We start from the raw sequence: 21,226 nt of genomic DNA, 5'->3' as shown, positions 1-21,226 counted from the left end.
TTCAGTCACATTGAACCCACTAACAATGCTCACACTAGTTTAAGAGTACATAGCTAATAGAATTTGGTTATAAAAGGTTTTGACAATTATTAACACAGAAACGATATGTTGCCTGTACTTCCTCTTATGTGTCAGACAGTAGTAAGATTTGATAATTCGATGCATTCTTGCTAGTTCGTAATTGCATCTTTAAACGGTAATGCTGATATATCGTTGTACATTTATAAATGCTGCTGCCAGTTTGTATTCATATCTGACATAATCTATCAAGTGTTAACTGCATGCATGTATGTGACAGCACAGCAGAGTTACTTGTAAGTGGGTCAGTTTGAATGGACTGTCCTCACAAGGTGAGTGAAGTATGTCTCAAAGACTTAATGCTGGAGAGGGCAGAGTGAAAGGAGGGGCTGCTGATTCCCTTTCTTGCTGACATGTCTCTCCACACTCCGGTCATGGGCTGACGTCCAGTCCAGGATTTCAGAGAGACTCTGCAGTCACCACTCACATCAAACACACAGGGATACAAACTGGGCTTTCCACAAGCTTTCTTTTCCGTAGTGAACTAGTTAGTAACCTTCACAGCTGATTAAACGTGCCCAGCATGGAAGGTGCCTGCAAGGCTGTGTGAATCACAGAAGACGAGTGTGTCGTCTGGAATATGTGCTGGGGGCAGCGGGGAAAGAGGAGGAGCAGGAGGAAGGAGATGGAGAAGAGGCTGTGAAGAGAACAAGGCAGGGGCGGAAGAGCAGTTCAAACACACTGGCAAACACAAACACATCAGGAGAATCACACAATCAATAGCAATGAACACACAGCTAAACAAACCCTTGATCATGAAAATGCATCAAAATCATATCTTACTTCAGTGGGGCATTGCAGAGATATGAGACATTCTCTTTGGCTTTCTGTAAGGAAAAGCTGTGCAGTTTCCTTTGTATCGAATGCACATTTACCCAGGGTTCAGGGGTGCAGTTTGAATGCACATTTACCCAGGGTTCAGGGGTGCAGTTTGAATGCACATTTACCCAGGGTTCAGGGGTGCAGTTTGAATGCACATTTACCCAGGGTTCAGGGGTGCAGTTTGAATGCACATTTACCCAGGGTTCAGGGGTGCAGTTTGAATGCACATTTACCCAGGGTTCAAGGGTGCAGTGTGAATGCACATTTAACCAGGGTTCAAGGGTGCAGTTTGAATGCACATTTAACCAGGGTTCAGTTTGGTTCAACATGGTGTGTTTTTTTGTGCAAAAACTCATCTTCAAATATGTTGTGTCAGTCAGATATTACTCATGAAGTTCAAAAGTGTGAGTCATGTTTAGGAGCCTTGGTTGCCTATGTAACTTAACAAAGGCAGCAGAGAAGAAAGGGCTAGAATCTGACTTCTATCACAGCCGCAGGCTGAAGTGTAACTGTCTACATACCATACCAGACACACCACTATATTCATGTATACCGTTTTTAATATCCCACTTTTTTATAATTGGGATTAAATGGAACCCTAAGTTATATGTTCCTACATGTGATGGATTCATGGATAAAGGGCTGATCCTACGTACTTTACTGTGTATGTAGAGGTTCGGTTATCACAGCGCGCCCTCTGCTGGAAATATGAGCACTCTGCTCCGCTGCGGTTAACCCTGTAGTGCCGTGACCTGACTGCCTCGGGCTGAAACGCAAACTTAAAAGCTATCTTAATCAATTACCTCTAGTAGCACCTATAACCTTAGATCTCGGGCTTTTTAAAACACCACGGTTCCTTGGGTTCGCACAGATATTTTCCACACCTCAGAATAATATCTCAAAATGAGTTTAAAGGGGGAAACCATCTACCGCTACAAGCAGAGACATTTGTGTCCTTTCCACAAAGCAAATTGACTTCACTTCCAGAGCCTTACATTTCTGTCCCGCCTGTATATAAGGTGGTCAGGTTGGTCAATTTACCTGTTACACAAGACGTAGGCGACATGCACTGCGTTTTAAATATGTATTTGTGACTTTACTAGAGTCGTGCTCTGAATGCATTAATATTAAAAAAACAAACAACAACAACAAAAAAAAAACACACGCATTCGACTTTAAGACGCTCTTGGGCGCGTCCACGTTCCAAAACGCACGCAGCGTGACTCACGGCCTGGTGAGCGTGACGTCATCGAGCCCTGGACAACAAGTGAGGAAGGAGGAATAACAACAAGGCGGCGAGCCGGCGGTGGCTTTTCGCTGAAACCAGAAGGCAAAGCATCGTTAACTAGTGAAACTGTGTGTGTGGGTTTTTTTATTTTATTTTATTTAGTGCGTAGTTGTTTCTCCGGGATGTCTTTGTTCGGAAAGCTGTTCGGGAGCGGGGGGAAAACGGGCAAAGCCCCGACTCCTCAGGAGGCGATCCAGCGGCTCAGAGACACCGAAGAGATGCTGACGAAGAAACAGGACTTCTTGGAGAAAAAGATTGACCAGGAGTTGCTGACTGCAAAGAAACACGGCACGAAAAACAAGCGAGGTGAGAGGGAGAGGGACAGGGACACGAAAACACAAGATCGATTCTTTTGGCTATATATTCCCATGTATAAGAAACGGTTATTTCCTAGCAACAGAGCGGATGAAAACAACAAGACAAGGACGCCAATACATATCTGATCAGCAGTGTTTTAAAGAACTTCCGACTAGTGACGCAACTGTTGGAAACTGGGAAGTGATGTCGTGGAGGGGGTACCCATCCACCCGTGGGTACTGTCTGTGCACAGGCGCACAGCATTCCGTTACAGAGTACAGTAATGAGGATAGGAGCCGCACAGTGCACTCTGTCATCGAAGCCACTGTAGGATCGTAATGTTGTCGTTTTGCGTGGCACAGGCAGATGTCTAGAGTCCGAACTTAACATGTAAAAATAGAGCGAGTGTAAGTGACGTCACTACCGCCATTCAACAAACAGTTCACGAGGTCCCTCGCCACACCCTGAGTCACGCAGAGGACCGTTCCTGCACATTGCAGCTGTGCGGGCTGTAAGAGTAACAGTAGCACACACACTCAGTCTAGTCAAACAATTAGCGACGACGACCTGTGGAGTTAGGGCATTTGTACTGCAGTACGATATAGCACGCAGTCTGTTAAAAAGGGTATTCAATGGAAACTGTGTTGTTAACTGCAGTCTCCTCCAGTTTTATACTAGCATGGTTCTTGGATGACTTTCGTAGTGTACCCTTATGTTCACCCAGACCTCGTTGGCTGTACAGTTTGTTTACATTCCTTATAAAGATACAGCAGGACTTAAGGTTGTTTCAGCTTTTGGATCAGAAGTGTCCTATCAGTTGTGCATATTGTGACCCAGCTGCAGAATCCACACAGACTGCACAGTGACCTTTGGAAGATATGTGTGCTAGAGTGTAAAGATAGCAGACTGAAATGGGACTGAATGTGTTTTCACTCCTCCTGTGTGTTCTTACAATGCTAGCTTGTTTTGAGGAGCAGGATCGGTACGTTCTGTACTTTTTTTTCAATCGTTTAATTGAAACTTTTAACTTTTACCAGCTTCACAAACATGCATTGCGCATGACATGCATCCAGGACATTTTCCAAGGATGTTGCAGAATTAGTCCCTGGGTGGCATTGTTATCTGGAAAGATCTCGAAAATATGTGACATGCATGAAACTAGGCATTGCTATCTGGAAAGATCTTCAATATATCTGGCATGCTTGAGAGTCAGGCTGTTATCTGGAAAGATCTTGAACATATCTGATAGTTGAAACTTGCTTTCACTGTACTGCCAACAGCTGCTCTTCAGGCCTTGAAGCGCAAGAAGAGGTATGAGAAGCAGCTGGCGCAGATCGACGGCACACTGTCCACCATTGAGTTCCAGAGGGAGGCGCTGGAGAATGCCAACACAAACACAGAGGTGCTCAAGAACATGGGCTTTGCTGCTAAAGCCATGAAAGCTGCTCACGAGAACATGTAAGGGAACTTTCTTCCAACACAGAGGCTGTGCTGTGGGACTGAAACAGCTCTCTATTCATTCACAAGGGGTGGGGAACTTTCACAGCAATGTTTTGGCTGCTGGTAGAACATTGTCAACCGTTTTAGTTCTCGACTGTTTTTTTTTTTTTTTGTGTGTGACTTCATTCTTTCCATTATTCCACTAACTGGGAATGTTGCTCTGGGACTAGAGTAACTTCTTTACTAAATTCATACAGGTGGTAAATCCTGCATTGGCTTTGTATAAATATATACCTCCTTAAAACCTTTCTGCATGAGTGGCACTAATTCAAAACCAGTTAAGAAAAGCTCTCAGATGTACTGTTCTGTATCATTTTTATCAGTATCTGCATCTTCAGTTATTACTGAATCACAGGGCTAGCCAATTAGCCCACCAATGCATTAATGTCTTTTGCATTGTTTTCAGGGATATTGATAAAGTAGATGACTTAATGCAGGACATCACAGAACAGCAGGAGCTTGCACAGGAGATCTCTGATGCTATTTCCAAACCCGTAGGATTTGGAGAAGATTTCGATGAGGTAAGGGACAGGGTTTCTTACGTGAGGGTTTTCATGGTTCAAATGAATTGGTTTGGAGGGTGTCTGTATGTATGCTCTGATGCTCAAGTGTCTTTGAACTGCACATGGAACTGATTGTTTTGTTAACTTTGTTATCCAGGATGAACTGCTGGCAGAATTGGACGAGTTAGAACAAGAGGAGTTAGACAAAAACCTATTGGAGATTGGAGGCAGTGAAACTGTAGCACTGCCCAGCGTGCCCTCCACATCCCTGCCAGCGAGGCCAGGTAAAGCAGCTGCTCTTAGGAGAGCACGGGAGGGGAGCTTCATGAGGACAGAACCATTTCATACCAGCAGATTCCTTTCATTGGAACACATGATTGGGTTCCTGCTCTTCAGCAAGCTATAGTGCTGGAGCTAAAGAAGCAACAGACTCATTCAAAGTAACAGTACTTTTATGCAACCCTTTTGTAACCCATTGCCCTGATCTAAGTAACAGTATTTATTTGTTTCAGTCATTTGAAGAAAATCAAAATACAGTAGCTGAAAAAAAAACAAACAAAAAAAACAACCTTTATTAATACATTTAGACAAATAAGCCTTTTGAATTTTCTTTACTAAAAGACCATCTAGCGGTAAAAAACAAATCCAGATTTTGTGTTGACTCGCGCATTGTACTCTGATTTCAGCAAAGAAAGAGGAAGACGAGGAAGACATGAAAGACCTGGAGGCCTGGGCTGAAACCATGTAACTGCAGCAGAGCCAGCGCCCGCCACTCTGCTTCAGGACAGAGGAAAGACTGTCAGCTCTCACAGTGGGCTGTGTGTGACATTGAAAAGAAATGTACTCCAGATACCCATAGCTCTTAATCTCCTCCCACAGCAGTAAGGGGTGCAGTGGGGTATCTTTAAACCCATTTCCCCTTGGAGAAAGGGAAGCCATCTTCTCAGACACTGGGGTTTTCTCAGACCCTTGGCCAATCCACTTCATTCAGCATACTGCTGTCAAGACTCTGCTACACTCCTGCTTCAACAGGAGCCATTGGCACCACAACACACACACACACGCCATTCATTTAATTGGAAACAATCCAATAAAATGCTCAACACAATGTCCCTTACAGACCCTTTCAATTTGAATGTCAGTTTCAAAATATCTCCAGTGATAACATAAGGCTGCGTTTAAGTCACAGTCGTTGCTGGCTAAACTTTATTTTTTAAAGGAAAGAAGTGCTTTTTGGGGGTTTGGGTGCTTTGAGCAGAAGTTGCTGGGTCCTTGAATTTGGGATGGACTTCTCAGTACATTTGGAAGCTGATGGCCATGCTGGTTTTGTGTTAATTTAAGATTTGCATAAGGCTACCACTAAATTATTTAAATATCGTAACATTAGCTGAATTGACTGATGGTTAGGTTTTTATTTTCAAAGCAAATGAAATGTGTTTCTATTGTAATCGTCAGACGAGTTAGATAAACTGGCATGTAATGTGTGCTGTTTATTCTTCTGAGCAGTGACTTGGGTTTTCACATGCACACGTGCTATACAATCGTTGCTTTCTTTGGTTGGTTCCATAATGTTTATAAAATATAAAATATTCTTCTGTATAGAAGATTGCTTTTGTGTATGAGAGAAAAATCCAGTGCAAACCCAAACTAAACCCTCTACAAACGTAGTCTGGAAAGATGTGCAGCAGGACATTGTTTTAATTGGGATACCAGGAAAGATAGGAAATGTGTGCTTTTTTTTTTTGATATCCAAAGGTAGGTCACATTGCAAACTGGCATGGAATTGACAAGTATCTTGTTGTTAAACAAAAGGGATGTTGTTCAACGTGCTGTACGTTTTCTACATATAAACTGCGGTGTGTATGGATATTTGGAAGTGTTGACACAAGCATTAGCATGTATACATGTATATGTTTTCATGATCCAGACTATTATTTGAATATTCATTAAACTTGTTGATTATTTGCTGCTGTTAGTTTTGTTTTAGGTGGAGGCTGTGTAGAGTGACCAGGTTTAATCTTCTAATCTGCTGTTTGTAGTGGAGGAGTTTCTGTTTGCAATGTGTGGAAGGCAGAGCGCCTCCTAGTGTACTCTTTACACACACACAGGCTAACACCCTCACACTCACACACTTACACACACACTGGTCTGTTGAGTTTCCACCTGCAGTGTATTGTCCTTTCATTATGTTGTGGGCAATCAGAAACCTGCGGCTGAGATGAACCAGGTACTCTAGCCTGACTGGCAGGGACTGCTGTTTTCCAGATCTTTAGGCATGCCCTGCAGAGTTAGCCAGTAGTAGGGGGCTGGGGCACAGAGATGACGAGGCATGATTGAGGGCTAGGGCAGGAGCAGGCTCTGGATTGTGCAATGCATGGAAAGAGGACTAAACTGCCTGAAAGCACTTCTGTTGAGATTTGAAGGGGGATCTCCACTATGCAGCAATACTTGCATAGCAAACCATGTGAACCGTACGTAAGGCCTTGAGGTTCAGAATGTGTGTTGTATGAATGGAATTGTCCCGCGGAGGACCACTATAGAATATACACTACCGGTCAAAAGTTTTAGAACACCTCCATTTTTCCAGTTTTTATTGAAATTTACGCAGTTTAATGTCTCAATGTACTCTGAAATTAAAGCACAGAACAAATAAACAATTGGAGATAAAAAGAAATCATGGAATCGTTTTGTTTAACAAAATTTAATCTACATTTTTTACTCAAAGTAGCCACCTTTTGCAGATATAACAGCCGAACACACTTGTGGCATTCTTTCTACAATGGAAATCAAATATTGTACGGAAAGTTCTTCCCAACACTGTTACAGAAGTTCCCACAAATGTGTTGCACTTGTTCTTCTAAGGTAGTTCTGACATAGCCAGGAGGTATGTTTTGGGTCATTATCTTGCTGTAGGATGAACCCCTGACCAACTAGGCGTATACCATTGGGTATTGCATGGCGCTGCAAAATGCTGTGGTAGTCATTTTGGTTCAGGGTGCCACTCACTTTGTGCAAGACACCGACTCTGGATCCAGCAAAAGAGCCCCAGACCATCACGCTTCCTTCTCCATGTTTGACAGTTGGTGTCACACACCGAGGAACCATCCTTTCACCTACTCGACGGCGTACAAAAACCCTGCGTGATGAACCGAAGATTTCAACTTGTGATTCATCAGTCCATAAGACCTTCTTCCAGTCTTCAGTAGTCCACTGGCAGTGCTTCATGGCCCAGGCAAGCCTCTTTTTCTTATTTTGCCATTTTAGCAATGGCTTTCTTACTGCTACTCGACCTGTCAAACCTGCAGCTCGAAGTCTTCTGTTCACAGTTGAAACTGAGACTTGCTTACTTCGACCAGTGTTAAGCTGTGCTTGAAGCTGTTGTCCTGTGAGCCGCCTCTCACGCAAGCTGTTGACTCAGAAACTTGTCTTCTGATTCTGTTGTGGCTTTGGGTCTGCCAGACCTCTTCCTGTCAGAGTTTCTTCCAGTTTCCAAGTGCCTTTTGATGGTGGAGGAAACTGTACTCACTGACACCTTGGCTTTCTTTGCAATTTCTCTAATGGAAAGACCTACACTTTTAAGGGTTATAATGGTCTGTCTGTCTTCCTTTGTTAATTGCCTTTTTCTTGCCATTATGATAGCAATGTACTACTTCCTGCAGTACAATACTGTCCAAATAATGCTTAAGAGGGTGTAGTAACACAGTCTGTTCCAACACTGCTTTTATACAGACAGAGGGTTTGTAAGTAATCAACAAAAGCTGGGACACCTGTAGGAATTGTTAGCATTAACTTTCAAGGCTTAATTTACTTCCATTGCTGCAGAACAGCTGTAAGTTGTTAACCCATTGCTTGTTCCCTGAAAAAGGCCTTTTTGTATAACTCTAAAATGTACGTTATTTTTCAGTTTTTGGTAACCTAAACTTTTTTTTTTTAATCTCTGGCAGTTTACCGTTTACCTTTGTACCATTTCAGGTTATTCACTGGACTTGAACTGCTTAAATTTCAATAAAAACTGGAAAAATGGGGGTGTTCTAAAACTTTTGACCAGTAGTGTATCATGGCATCAGACACAACATTATTACTGTTTAGCTGGAAAAAGCTGGTTACTTTTAAGGTTTAAAAATAAAACCTAAAAGCATTAACTGTCCTGGTTTCTGAAACATAAGATGAAAATAATAATAACAAACAGGCCGATGTATTGTTAGAAAGAAATCCTATACTCCAGCCCCTGCTGTTTCTTCTGATACTATTTCAGCTTTGCAACTTCAGATATCATGCTGCAGGAGCTAGAATACAGAACATCCTCCTAGTTCACATACACACGGCAGAACATCCTCCTGGTTCACACACACACACTGCAGAACATCCTCCTTGTTCACACACACACACACACTACAGAACATCCTCTTATTTCACACACACACACACTGCAGAATATCCTCCTAGTTCACATACACACTGCAGAACATCCTCCTCGTTCACACACGCTGCAGAACATCCTCCTTATTCACACACACACACACACACTGCAGAACATCCTCCTAGTTCACACACACTGCAGAACATCATAGTTCACACACACACTACAGAACATCCTCTTAGTTCACACACACACACTACAGAACGTCCTCCTAGTTCACACAAACACTGCAGAACATCCTCCTGGTTCACACATACACACTGCAGAACATCTTACTAGTTCACATACACACTGCAGAACATCCTCCTGGTTCACACACACACTGCAGAACATCCTCCTGGTTCACACACACTGCAGAACATCCTAGTTCGCATGCACACTGCAGAACATCCTCCTAGTTCACATACACACTGCAGAACATCCTCCTGGTTCGCACACATTGCAGAACATCCTAGTTCGCATGCACACTGCAGAACATCCTCCTAGTTCACATACACACTGCAGAACATCCTCTCAGTTCACACACACACACACACTGCAGAACATCCTCCTGGTTCACACACGCACACACACACTGCAGAACATTCTCCTAGTTCACACACACACACACACACTGCAGAACATCCTCCTTGTTCACACACGCTGCAGAACGTCCTCCTTATTCACACACACACACACTGCAGAACATCCTCCTAGTTCACACACACTGCAGAACATCATAGTTCACACACACACACTACAGAACATCCTCTTAGTTCACACACACACACCACAGAACGTCCTCCTAGTTCACACAAACACTGCAGAACATCCTCCTGGTTCACACATACACACTGCAGAACATCTTACTAGTTCACATACACACTGCAGAACATCCTCCTAGTTCACACACACACTGCAGAACATCCTAGTTCGCATGCACACTGCAGAACATCCTCCTAGTTCACATACACACTGCAGAACATCCTCCTGGTTCACACACACTGCAGAACATCCTCCTAGTTCACACACACACTGCAGAACATCCTCCTGGTTCACACACACTGCAGAACATCCTCCTAGTTCACACACACACTGCAGAACATCCTCCTGGTTCACACACACTGCAGATCATCCTCCTAGTTCACACACACACACTGCAGAACATCCTCCTGGTTCACACACACTGCAGATCATCCTTCTAGTTCACATACACACACACACTACAGAACATCCTACTAGTTCAAAAACCTGGAATAGGTAAAACTGCTATGCAATAGGAGTCCTGATTCCATTCCTGATAAATCTGAAAATGACCTGGGAAGTGCATTGTTTATATATATATATATATATATATATATATATATATATATATATATATATATATATATATAGGTATTCTGAGTGTGTTTGTGTTTTTCTCAGTAATTTAAACTATAACTTGAAGGAGCCTGTCGTATTAAAAAAAAAAAAAAAAAAACAACAAAAAAAAAAAACACGGTCCAGGTTCTTCTGTACACCACACCAGTGCCGGTAAAGGGTAACCGGGCGCCGTATCCAGTCACAGCTTTCATGTCAGACTATGCCCACGATTGCACCGCGTTCGGTTATGAAATATGGACCTTGATACGGAAAGCAACTCATGAATATGCTAATGAGACAGTGTACTTAAAGCCTCGAGAGGATCTGCCCCCTCTCCCTTTTACTAGTACAGCGCAGTTGCGGACGGTCTGGGCGAGTAATTCATTTCATTCTGTAAATCCCGCCCAATCAACATCAACATGTCCGAAAAACTGCCTTTCAAAGTCGGTAAGTGGCATGTGTTTAATAAATGGTATTGTGTTTCATAAATAAATAATATAATCTTGTGTTTCTGGTCTGTAAAACAGATGTAACAGTCGAAAACGAGGCTGGCCCGCTCCTGATGGTAAAGAATCAATTTTTTGTTGTTTAACATGCGAGGCTATTTTGGAGTATTGATAATTTTGTCTTTTATAGCATCACCATTGCAGGTTTATAGTTGTAGATTTTGACCTGCATTTTGTCAGTAACTTGCTTTGTGCATTGTAGCTCATACGATGGTTGATTTTTATGTTTTAATTTTTTAAAGCTAATGTGTTAATTGATATACAGTAAATGCTAGTGACCGTTTGAATTGATGATCATTCCAAATAGGCGACGCGTTTAATGTTTATTTCTGTCCGGAGGGGAAAATATTTTGCAGCGTGGTTCCCGATTTGTAGATATAGTCCAAATTTTCACGTGCATGCTGGTATTTGTAGTCCCTCCCGTTTGTGTGCATTACACCTTGAGCTTGGAAAAACTACAACTCGTAGACTGCCCGTACGAGCCTGCCAAAGTGCTCGCTGATTGACAATCAGGAGTTAAACTTGAGCTATTCTTAGATGTGTGGCCTAGAGCTGTGCAAAAGCTCACACGTGGCGGCGTTTGCAGGTGGATCTTTGTTAAAAACTTGTAAGTGTGTGCGCATTTTTTTTTTTTTTTTTACATAAATTGGTTTATGCAAGTGAAGCTTATGAAACATGATCGCTTGCTTTTATAATGCCTTAAAACCGACCTCCCATAATTGGGACGAGTTTTACTCGCTCACGGTGCAATCCCTTCTACTGGACATTGCACTACACTTCCAGTTCAGTGACTGTTGAGTAATAGCGCACAGCTCCCTGTTGCCCTTCCAGTTCTGGGCTTGTGTATTGGACAGCCCTGGTCTTCACCTTCCCCAAACCATTTGGTGCAAAGCTCCTAGTGAAACAGGAAATGACTTTGCAATGGGAGTCTCTCTTCCATGCCTGGTGCTAATGAGAAGTGACTAGGCTGGTGCTCGGATCTGAAGAGGTTCTCAGACCAGACGCTCCATTCCTTTTGATTGCAGCTGACATCAGCATGGCGGAGTGGGGCCGCAAGGCGGTGGAGATCGCGGAGAACGAGATGCCGGGTCTGATGAAGATGCGGGAGATGTACGGGGAGGCGAAGCCCCTGAAGGGAGCACGCATTGCCGGCTGTCTCCACATGACCCTCCAGACCGCCGTGCTGATCGAGACCCTGACAGCTCTGGGGGCCGAGGTGAGAGTTGCTGAGGGATCCCGGAGACTGGCTTCAATATCATTGTCCTGTGCAGGGGAGCACAGCTCTGTTTCCAGTGCTCGGTGGCTGTGCTCCTCTTCCACCCAAAACCATCTGCAGGAAATCCTTGTTGCACTTTCAGTCACCAATACTAAACAGGCAATTGTGTGACAGATCTGTGTGCAAGTGACCTTGCTGTTAAGTAAAGGAATGCATTCTCTTGTAGGTTTATAGAAAGGACAGCTTCTCTCGTGTGGTGTTGTCTTATCTGTGACCGTGACCCCACGTTGCGCTCTGGCTGTGTTTCAGGTTCAGTGGTCCAGCTGCAACATTTTCTCCACCCAGGATCATGCGGCTGCGGCCATTGCCAAGACTGGCATTCCTGGTAAGTGATCTGAATGGCTTGAAGCAGCACACACTGCGCTCCTTAAACATGGGTTTGGGTTATTAGTTTTCAGTCCTGTCCTGTTAGGTTTGCTGCATCTGTCTCCCAGTTTACTTTATGTAAAAGGCAAATCTGAGTACTCAAAAGTTTCCCCCAAAATTAAACAAGCAGTTTTGTCTGGCCCTTCTGCTGGAGACTTGTGTCCTAAAGAGTTATCAATTTCCTTTCACTTTAAACACATGCAGTGTAATGGATGGAAAACTGTCCTACATTTGTTTGTAGGTGTGTTTGTGTGATGGTGACGCTCAGCTCTGTTGAATGATTTGTGGAAGCGCAGCGGTACGCTTGATCACTCCTTTACAAGCTTCTGGAACGCAGCAGTAAGAAGAGTCCTGGCACGAACCCAGTCATCTGCATAAGAGCTCAGTTGAAGCGCTGTCCTCCTAGTCTGCCTTGTTAACTCTCTCCAGCATGCACTTCCCTGTGTCATTGTGCTTTGTTCTTCCCTCGTCATCCAGTGTACGCCTGGAAGGGAGAGACGGATGAGGAGTACATCTGGTGCATTGAACAGACCATTTATTTCCAGGATGGGAAGCCACTCAACATGATCCTGGATGATGGAGGGGACCTCACCAACATGGTGCACAAGAAGTACCCCAAGCTTCTCCCAGGTAAGGGCACCGCGCTGGGATATGCCAGCGAGGTAGAGCCCTGGGTTTCAGAACGCTCCTCAGTGAGGTCCGGTATTGAAATGGTCAAGAGGCTGTTTGAACAAATCGGGCCTCGGTTAGTCATGTAAAAGCCTTTGTTCTCAGTCACTCAAGTATTGTGGACGGGGTGTTGGGAAGACTAATCGAGGGTCTGGTGGCTCAGTTTCTTGGCCCCTGGAGTGTTGAACAATTGGAATTCTGAAACCAGGACTGCACGCAGGGCTGCTGTGTGCTTCTAACCTTCCACTCCAGAATTGAAGAGGATCACGAGTGATTTACATTTGTTTAGTCAAACAATGGTAACTAATAATGGTGACTGAAGGTCATTTTGTATGAGCTTGGATGCAAGAAGTCTGTCGAGTAGTGTTGCATTCCTGTTGGACACTAGGTGGGGGTGTTGCGCTTCCTTGCACACCTCGGTTGTCTTTTGCATTAATCCTGTTTGTGTGAAACTAGTCTCAAACACTGTAATCCTTATGCAAACAAGAGATGAAAAATGCCTGTCCCGTGGAGTGGAACGGGGGGGGGGGGGGTACGAAGTGCTGGCCTTTGCTGTTAATGAGTAGCATGCAGAGGTGTGCCAAACTACTGCATTGACTGGCCAGTGTTCCAGATTAGGATCTAGGGGGCACACTTCAGTTTAGTGTAAAACTGAGTGAGAAACACTTTATATGCTGCCATTGTAAAAGCAGGTTGTCCTATTGAAGTTCATTGTGTCTTTCTTTTCTTAACACTGTCTGGGTTGTGGATTGAACTGTGGAAGGCTGATCTATTCCCATGTTCAAGCTGCCTGTGTTATTCCTGCCTGTCCTTGATAAGAAGCGCCAGTTTTGATGTTGATCAGAGCTCTGCACTCAGCTGCTGGTTGTCGTCACTCTCTTTGCTCTTTCTTTCATGATCTATTTCAGTGTAGTGGGGTTTGCAGTGTCAGTTTATGAAGGCACTGAAGGATATCGGTAGGGTTAGGGGAGGCGAGCCCCAGTGCTTGAAGAGGTATAGCTGATGGGGTACCCTTTGCTCCTTCTCAGTAAGGCTAGGGCTGTTTTATTGCTCCTACCAGAGTTGCAGATGTATTTGATTGTTCTCTTGTTTTAGGAATCAAGGGGATTTCCGAAGAGACCACCACAGGAGTTCACAACTTGTACAAGATGTTGAAAAATGGAGAGCTCAAAATCCCAGCCATCAATGTGAATGATTCAGTGACAAAGGTACCACAGTAACTCGTGCTTTCCGTGCAAGTCAGTATTGTAAAACCTCCCCTTGCTTCAGTGCCCCCGGCTCTCCTTGCATTCTGCCAGAGAGCAGTGTGAGAATCGGATCTTTCTGTCTGCAGTCTCTGCTACTTCCAAAACCGCCTCAGGATCTCCAGATTGCATTCCCTGTAGACTTGTTACAAAGCAGAGTTAAACCCAAATCGTCCTCCGAGATCTGCTCTCGTTCCGCATTATTTTCTGTCTCCTTTCTGCCAGTTAGAGCCTGTATGTTGTGTGTGGGACAGTTTATTGTGCGTTTTGGAATTCCATTCCCAGCAGTCTTTGAGAGGAATTTGTGTTGACTTTCTGGGAATAGGACTTTATTGGAGTGACTGCTTTTCTGTGACCTTGTGATCCATCCAGAACGTCAAACACATGATCATAAATGAATGTGAAACCTAGAAGTGATCGCCATATCCAGCCTCCGCGTGAGACATGGAGATTAAAGGCAGAAATACAGCAGCTTAAAAACACCAGCGGTTGAGTGTGAGGGTTTGTTGCAGTTTGTATTGTTTCATGGCTTAGGGTTCCCCTGTGTACACTAGCTACAGTAAACTAAACACTTGCTGACTGATCTTCAAAGAACATGATCTAGTGTGAGTAAAGAAACTTTGAGAAATGGTTTGCTGAAATGGTGCCTCCCATTAATAAAGCACTGCAGGATCTAGTAAAATAAACTAATTCAAGTAAAAATGCAAATGGATGTATTGCAGACCCCAGTGCTGCTCCCAGGGTGCACACTACACTGAAGCGTGCTTGCTGCTCTGGGGTGTGAAGAGAGTAACGCCCCCTTGTTCATCCCTCTCTGCAGAGTAAGTTTGATAACCTGTACGGCTGCCGTGAGTCTCTGATCGACGGAATCAAGCGTGCCACGGACGTGATGATCGCTGGGAAGGTTGCGGTGGTGGCGGGGTACGGAGACGTGGGGAAGGGGTGTGTGCAGGCGCTGCGAGCCTTCGGGGCGCGAGTCATCGTCACAGAGATCGACCCCATCAACGCACTGCAGGCAGCCATGGAGGGTGAGGCAACAAAAGATTTGTTTTTACTGCATATTGTACTGCAGAGTTTTAATAGCCGTGGATAAGCAGCTCTGCTGAAGGCTTGCTCTGGTTAGGGTTGGTCGTGGATTAGCTCTGCTGAAGGCTTGCTCTGGTTTCTTCTTAGGGTATGAGGTGACCACGATGGACGAAGCCTGCAGAGAAGGCAACATCTTTGTCACGACCACTGGCTGTGAAGACATCCTGCTGGGAAGGTGAGTGTGTGCGCCGGGAGGACTGAGCGGTTCTTCAGAGGTAGCTTCAAACAAGGGCAATTAGCCTGTCACTGTCAGGACGGGCAACTAGCCAGGCACCACCAGGGCAATGAGAGCTTCAACTAGGTGGTTTAAGATTTACAGTGTTCCTGCTGTTAAAACAGAAGTCTAGAGGCAAGTGGGTGCATGCTGGGTATATCTGCTCTGAATGGCTGCTGTTTCTGATGGCAGTCAATCAAACAAATATAGCTAGATCGTATCTGTCTGTAATAACTGTGTAGAGCCTCATCGCCTTGGATATCATGGAGATCTGTAGAGAACGGGTGGAAATGCTGAAACGGGTCAACCGTGCAAGTTACCTGCAGTTTTTAAAAGTAAAATGCAGGCTTTTTTGGGACAGATTTAGGCTGCTTGTAACTCTTGACACTGTGCATGAAACCAATTCAGTCAATTCTGTTTTACCAATTTCTTGCATTAGGCACTTTGAACAAATGAAGGATGATTCCATTGTCTGCAACATCGGACACTTTGACATTGAAATTGACGTGAAGTGGCTGAATGAGAATTCAGAGAAGATTAACATTAAACCCCAGGTGAGTCAAACTGCAAGTGTAACACTTTGCCTCTGTACTGAATGCACCAGCTTCCTATCATGCCAATGATTTTGCAGTTCTGCAAATAACCACCATTGTGCTCAACTGAAACCTTTTCACAATATACAGGGTTGAAGAGGCATGTGGGTGGAATGTGCTTAACTATGCCTGTTCAATGCATGCTTTTCCCATGGATGTATATGCCCCTGCATGTAGATATGAGGATTGTGAAACCTAGGTAAGCTTCAATATGACACTTGTACCAGTCTGCTATTCATGATGGACAGTGTATTTGAGGTACAGTAGAATCGGATAGACTTGCACAAACCAGCCCATGCAGGCAGTTCTCTAATAGTGCGTGTCTGTCTCTTGTGCAGGTGGACCGCTACACGCTGAAGAACGGCCGGCACGTTATCTTGTTGGCAGAGGGTCGGCTTGTGAACTTGGGGTGCGCAATGGGTCACCCCAGCTTTGTGATGAGCAACTCCTTCACCAACCAGGTCCTGGCTCAGATCGAGCTGTGGACCAATACCAGCAAATACCCCCTGGGGGTCTACTTCCTGCCCAAGAAGGTAAGAGGGGCTGGGCAGCTCTGCATGGCAAGGTTTCTTCTCAAATTAGATGCAGTGCCAGGACGGCCCCATGTCCTTTTTAAACTTTTTTGAATGGCTTCTGCCATGTCCTCGCATGTCCAGATGGATTACTTTTGTTTTAGTAGTTCTATGCAAGCTGAGCGTCTGACAGGTCATTGTTTTGTTATGAAAGCAAAGCCAGGGTAACTGTTGACACATCAGTGACCTGTTTTGTCTAGAATTGCAATCTTCTCTGGGATATGTGATGGAATTGCAGGGAGTGCAATGTGTTCCTCACTCTCTAGAAGTGGCAGGGCTGGCTGAGTTTCACAAGCTAGCTGTGTTCTTCTGTATTTGTCGTTCTTCCATTATTGACTGCACTCTGCGCAAAGAAGAGGTTCAGAGCGTCGTATTGAGTAGATTTAGAGAGGTGGGAGCACTTCTATTATATCTAAAGAAAATACTAAGCAATAAAAATGTGCTGGCTCAGCCCATCGGCACACACTTCTATGTAAAAGGGTTGTCACGCCACTCGTTTTTATAGTGGTGTGTGGTTTTTTAAATTTTTATTTCTTGCCACAAATTAAACTTCAGCTGGACCCCTTTTTTATTATATCTTAGAAAAAAAAACTAACTGGGCATTGCTTTTTATTTGCTTTTTTTTAAATTCTCTGACGCAATGGAGAGGCCCACGGCACCTCTTCAATAGAGAGAGATATCCCCACTGTTCAACAGTGAAGCGATCCCTGGGCTGGGCAGGAAATTCCACAATCTGTGTGGTGAAGCCGCCTCATGTGATGCTTGGATTGATTTTCTGCAGGAAGGCTGATCTCACTCTGTTTACATTTAGTTTCCTTCGCATTTTAATCGCTGCGGGTTGTTGTTATTTAGTGGGGGTTTATACGCTAGAAGCTTTTCATTTTTTAACTGGTTCTGCCAAGATCAGCCCTGTTGATTTGCTAGTCTTTTAGATCTGCTGCTCGCACTGGAGAACTGGTCTTGAAGAGACTGCCCTGTATTCTTATTGGCCGGCCTCTCAAGGTTTAAACAGTTTCACACTCTGCTCGGGTTTCAAAACCCTGCTGAAAGTGGTGTCTGGGAACCTGATGGACCCATGTAGGGATGGGTTGGTATTTCGGTTTTTCAGTTTACCACGGTTTAGGTACGTTACGGTATTAATACAGTTGCTTTTATTCTAAACTGCAGTTATTATAATTCGGTTATACACCGGTTAACACATTTTTGAACTGCAAATCTGCTGCTTCTAAATCAAACGATGGTACTTGCAGCCTTAGCAAAGTGTCTGAGGAAGATCTTTTTGTGAACTGATACTGTGTTTTGAAGGAAATGGTCAATGACACAGAACACACGTTTCAATTGCTGCGTTTTGTTACCCAGAGCTTGCTGCTCTTGGCTGCTGTCTTTCTGACGTCACACGGAGCTTTTAGAGAAACGCCTTCTCCAAACCTTGCAGCAGAGCACACATTTTCAATATAATATTTACATTTGTCTGGATTATCAGTCAGTTTAATGTAATTGATAAACATTAACTTTATTGTAAAGTTTTACATCAATTATCACAGATTTAATACATTATGTTTTTAATTGATTTATTTAATAAATAAATAAATTTATTTAATTATTTAATAATATTTTTATTTTTTTTCCCCAAACTCCATGCGTGTGAATCATTGGAAGCTGACTTGTGCAATGTTGTAAATGTAAATCCAAGAACATGTTTTAGAGTGTGTGTGTGTATATATATATTCTTTTGGCCACACTTTGTCTGGTTGAAAAAATAAACAATTCATCTGTGCTCTTAAATAACCTGTGGTACATGTTTGTTAAGCAAAAGACTGATAATTTCCTAATTCTGTTTGCCATTGGCTACACAAAGTATTTGTTTCATTTTAGACCTTAATACTGTTGTAGTATAACATTGAGAGTACAACTTCAGTTTTTTTTTTTTAATTCAGATTCTTTATAAAAAAAAACAAAAAAAACATACAAAGTTATTTGGCATAGTAAAATACTAAATTCAAAATGTTTAAATCATTCCATGAGAGGAAGTGTGTTTTTGTTTTATTTTTGTGAATTCTGGTAATTTTAGGTGACTGACTTTAGTCTCTTCCTTTTTTTTTAGCCTTTTATTTGATAACTTGCATGATGTGCTGTATACTGTGATATTAAGGTTACCACGTTATTTAACAGTTCATGCTGTGCAAATTTTGCACCGTCCCATCCGTAGGCCCGTGTTTCTCCACCAAGCAATTGGAATAGACGCCTAATGAAATAATAAATGTGACTGGTTAATCTCCCAGTGCAGTGCACCTCTCTGGCTTGGCTCTACATGGTAAATTTAGGAGACTTGGTGGTCCAGTGGTTAAAGAAAGGGGACCTGTTACCAGAAGGTAACTGACTCGCTGTGTGTGACCCTGAGCTAGTCACTTAACCTCCTTGTGCTCCGTCCTTTGGATGAGACCTAAAACTGAGGTGCTGTTGCAAGCGACTCTGCATCAGTTGTGATGCGTAGTTCACCCTCTAGTCTCTGCTAAATGAATTTAATGTAATGGCTAGCAGCTTACTGACTTCTCTTCCCCTCCTCCTCTTTCCAGCTGGACGAGGCTGTGGCAGCTGCTCACCTGGAGAAGCTGGGCGTGAAGCTCACCAAACTGACTGACAAGCAGGCCAAGTACATCGGCCTGCCCAAGGAGGGGCCCTTCAAGCCAGACCACTACAGATACTGAGACCAACCTTCCAACGCTCGCCAGCGCTTCCAAAGCTGCTGCATTCATTTCTGGATTACTGGAACGAGTTGTCAGGTGTGTCCCAAACCCCCCCCCCCCCCCCCCCCATCGCTTGGCACTAAGCCTTGCATTTGTTTGTGGTCGTCTTTAATTGCAGAAAAAACTCCCTCTGTTCCTGGCATTTAGTTAGCCCTGCAATAGAACGGTAATTAGACTTTTACCTAAGTGTGACGTGAGGGATCGTTGCCCAACTGTGTGAATTGCCAGCAAGTCGATCACTTTGAAAATGAGCTTTCATGATTGCCAAACCATTCGCTTGACCATTCAGCCTAATGAGAAGGAAACTGCCATTCTATTAGTTCTGAAATAAAGCAATTCCAAACTGGAAAGCACTTCATCTAATGAGACGCTTCAAAGTGAAATTTGGCTTTGTTAAAGGAAAAAAAAAAAACAAGATTCCAGAAATGAATGCTGACTTGAACACCCCCACATGGCCAACGTTGACATCTTAGTTGAACTAATAGCAGCGTTGGACACTTCTGTTGGAATTACTGCCATGTCTTAACACTTGAATAATGTGTTTGCTTTAAGCATAGAATTCCAAATAAATGTAAGTGTTCAAAATAAACGGTTGAGTTTATGTAGCTTTGACTTTTCTTGAGTCCTTGGGTGACCAGGTTCAGGTGACTGTGGGTTATCAGTGCCCTCTCCCCCTGGTTTCAATGACTGGGTTATCGGTGACCTTGTACCCTGTTTTGAATGACTGTGGGTTATTAGTGCCCTCGCACTAATACTTGAATGACGGTGACTGGATTTCCCCTCAGAAATCTGCACCCATACTGGGAAAAGTAGTACCCACACAAGTAGTTCACCTGGTCTTTTGTTAACAATACATTAATCACCGCCCCTGGAAACAACTTCTGCCAGTGCGCCATGCTCAAGGGTCTGTGGTCTGGGTGACGTTTATTACCCTGAGTGAGTAACTGAGTTTTTCACTTCTAATCTTGTGTCTGTATCAAGTGCTGGTGACAGTTCCATGCACTGAGATGGGGAGGCACACAATACAGATCATGAGCTGGGGAAGTGGATAGTTGTTTCAAGTTTATTGGCATAGTTTTCAATTGACTCCTAAAAGCATCAAGATTTCCTTAGTTAATTAGGACACAGGGCATTGGTTAACAAGCTTGTGTTTACAGACCCCGATCAGGCCTTTGACTTTGAGTAAGCCCTGAAGGCTATAACCCCTGCAGAACATGAAACCAAGTCCCCTGAGACCTCCAGCTCAACCCAAAACCACCTTTTCTGATGACATTTTAAATGGAAAGCAGCTGCTGATGAAAGTGCCATTATGGGATTGCTAGATTTTCTTAAGCTGCTCTCCCTGTGCGCCTTCATATTGACATTCAGAGTTTTATAATATGGCAGTAACACTCAGCGCAGACCTCTTTAGCTGACATTATGGACCGGGGTGTGTGTGTGTGTGCGTTTTCTCTCTGTTTGCAGAGCTGGTCCTATTGGAACCTTCAGTGAGTTTACATGATGAAGCTCTGAGGACCGATCTGCGACGGGATAATAAGCTGATAGCTTGGGGTTCTATTCCTTGAATCCCTGAACCAGAGAGAAGAGAATTCTGAATCTAAAGGCAAGGACACTAATGCTGTCTCAAGGACCGCATGTAGCAAGATCCCAATCCTTCAATTGCACAATCCACACAATCGCAATCCATGTGCTGATGCAGGGTGT

At 43.8% G+C, this 21,226-nt stretch overlaps 2 protein-coding genes across 2 annotated transcripts; both read left to right on the top strand.

Moving 5' to 3' along the window:
• Nucleotides 1–2,143: 2,143 nt before the first annotated feature.
• LOC121319488 (charged multivesicular body protein 4b) lies at nt 2,144–6,452 on the top strand. The gene is made up of 5 exons (XM_041256948.1): nt 2,144–2,494; nt 3,766–3,943; nt 4,392–4,506; nt 4,646–4,772; nt 5,175–6,452. Exons 1-5 carry the CDS (start codon nt 2,311–2,313, stop codon nt 5,234–5,236), a joined length of 666 nt encoding a protein of 221 aa, XP_041112882.1. The 5' UTR covers nt 2,144–2,310; the 3' UTR covers nt 5,237–6,452.
• Nucleotides 6,453–10,578: 4,126 nt separating this feature from the next.
• On the top strand, nt 10,579–20,123 carry ahcy (adenosylhomocysteinase). The gene is made up of 10 exons (XM_041256947.1): nt 10,579–10,696; nt 11,781–11,971; nt 12,281–12,356; nt 12,875–13,027; nt 14,162–14,274; nt 15,131–15,338; nt 15,484–15,571; nt 16,050–16,164; nt 16,542–16,736; nt 19,352–20,123. The coding sequence occupies exons 1-10, from the start codon at nt 10,669–10,671 to the stop codon at nt 19,481–19,483; spliced, it is 1,299 nt and encodes a 432-aa protein (XP_041112881.1). The 5' UTR covers nt 10,579–10,668; the 3' UTR covers nt 19,484–20,123.
• The last annotated feature ends 1,103 nt before the right edge of the window (nt 20,124–21,226 follow it).

The sequence above is a fragment of the Polyodon spathula genome, chromosome 8 (assembly GCF_017654505.1).
Source record: "Polyodon spathula isolate WHYD16114869_AA chromosome 8, ASM1765450v1, whole genome shotgun sequence".
Taxonomy (NCBI): domain Eukaryota; kingdom Metazoa; phylum Chordata; class Actinopteri; order Acipenseriformes; family Polyodontidae; genus Polyodon; species Polyodon spathula.
This window is presented reverse-complemented; position numbering and strand designations above follow the sequence as displayed.

Coding starts and splice junctions, on each gene's coding strand:
- ahcy (XM_041256947.1), top strand. CDS start 10,669: ATGTCCGAAAAACTGCCTTTCAAAGTCG. Junction 15,339..15,483: donor ACTGCAGGCAGCCATGGAGG/GTGAGGCAACAA, acceptor GTTTCTTCTTAG/GGTATGAGGTGACCACGATG. Junction 16,737..19,351: donor TCTACTTCCTGCCCAAGAAG/GTAAGAGGGGCT, acceptor TCCTCTTTCCAG/CTGGACGAGGCTGTGGCAGC.
- LOC121319488 (XM_041256948.1), top strand. CDS start 2,311: ATGTCTTTGTTCGGAAAGCTGTTCGGGAGCGGGGGGAAAACGGGCAAA. Junction 3,944..4,391: donor AAAGCTGCTCACGAGAACAT/GTAAGGGAACTT, acceptor CATTGTTTTCAG/GGATATTGATAAAGTAGATG. Junction 4,773..5,174: donor ATCCCTGCCAGCGAGGCCAG/GTAAAGCAGCTG, acceptor CTCTGATTTCAG/CAAAGAAAGAGGAAGACGAG.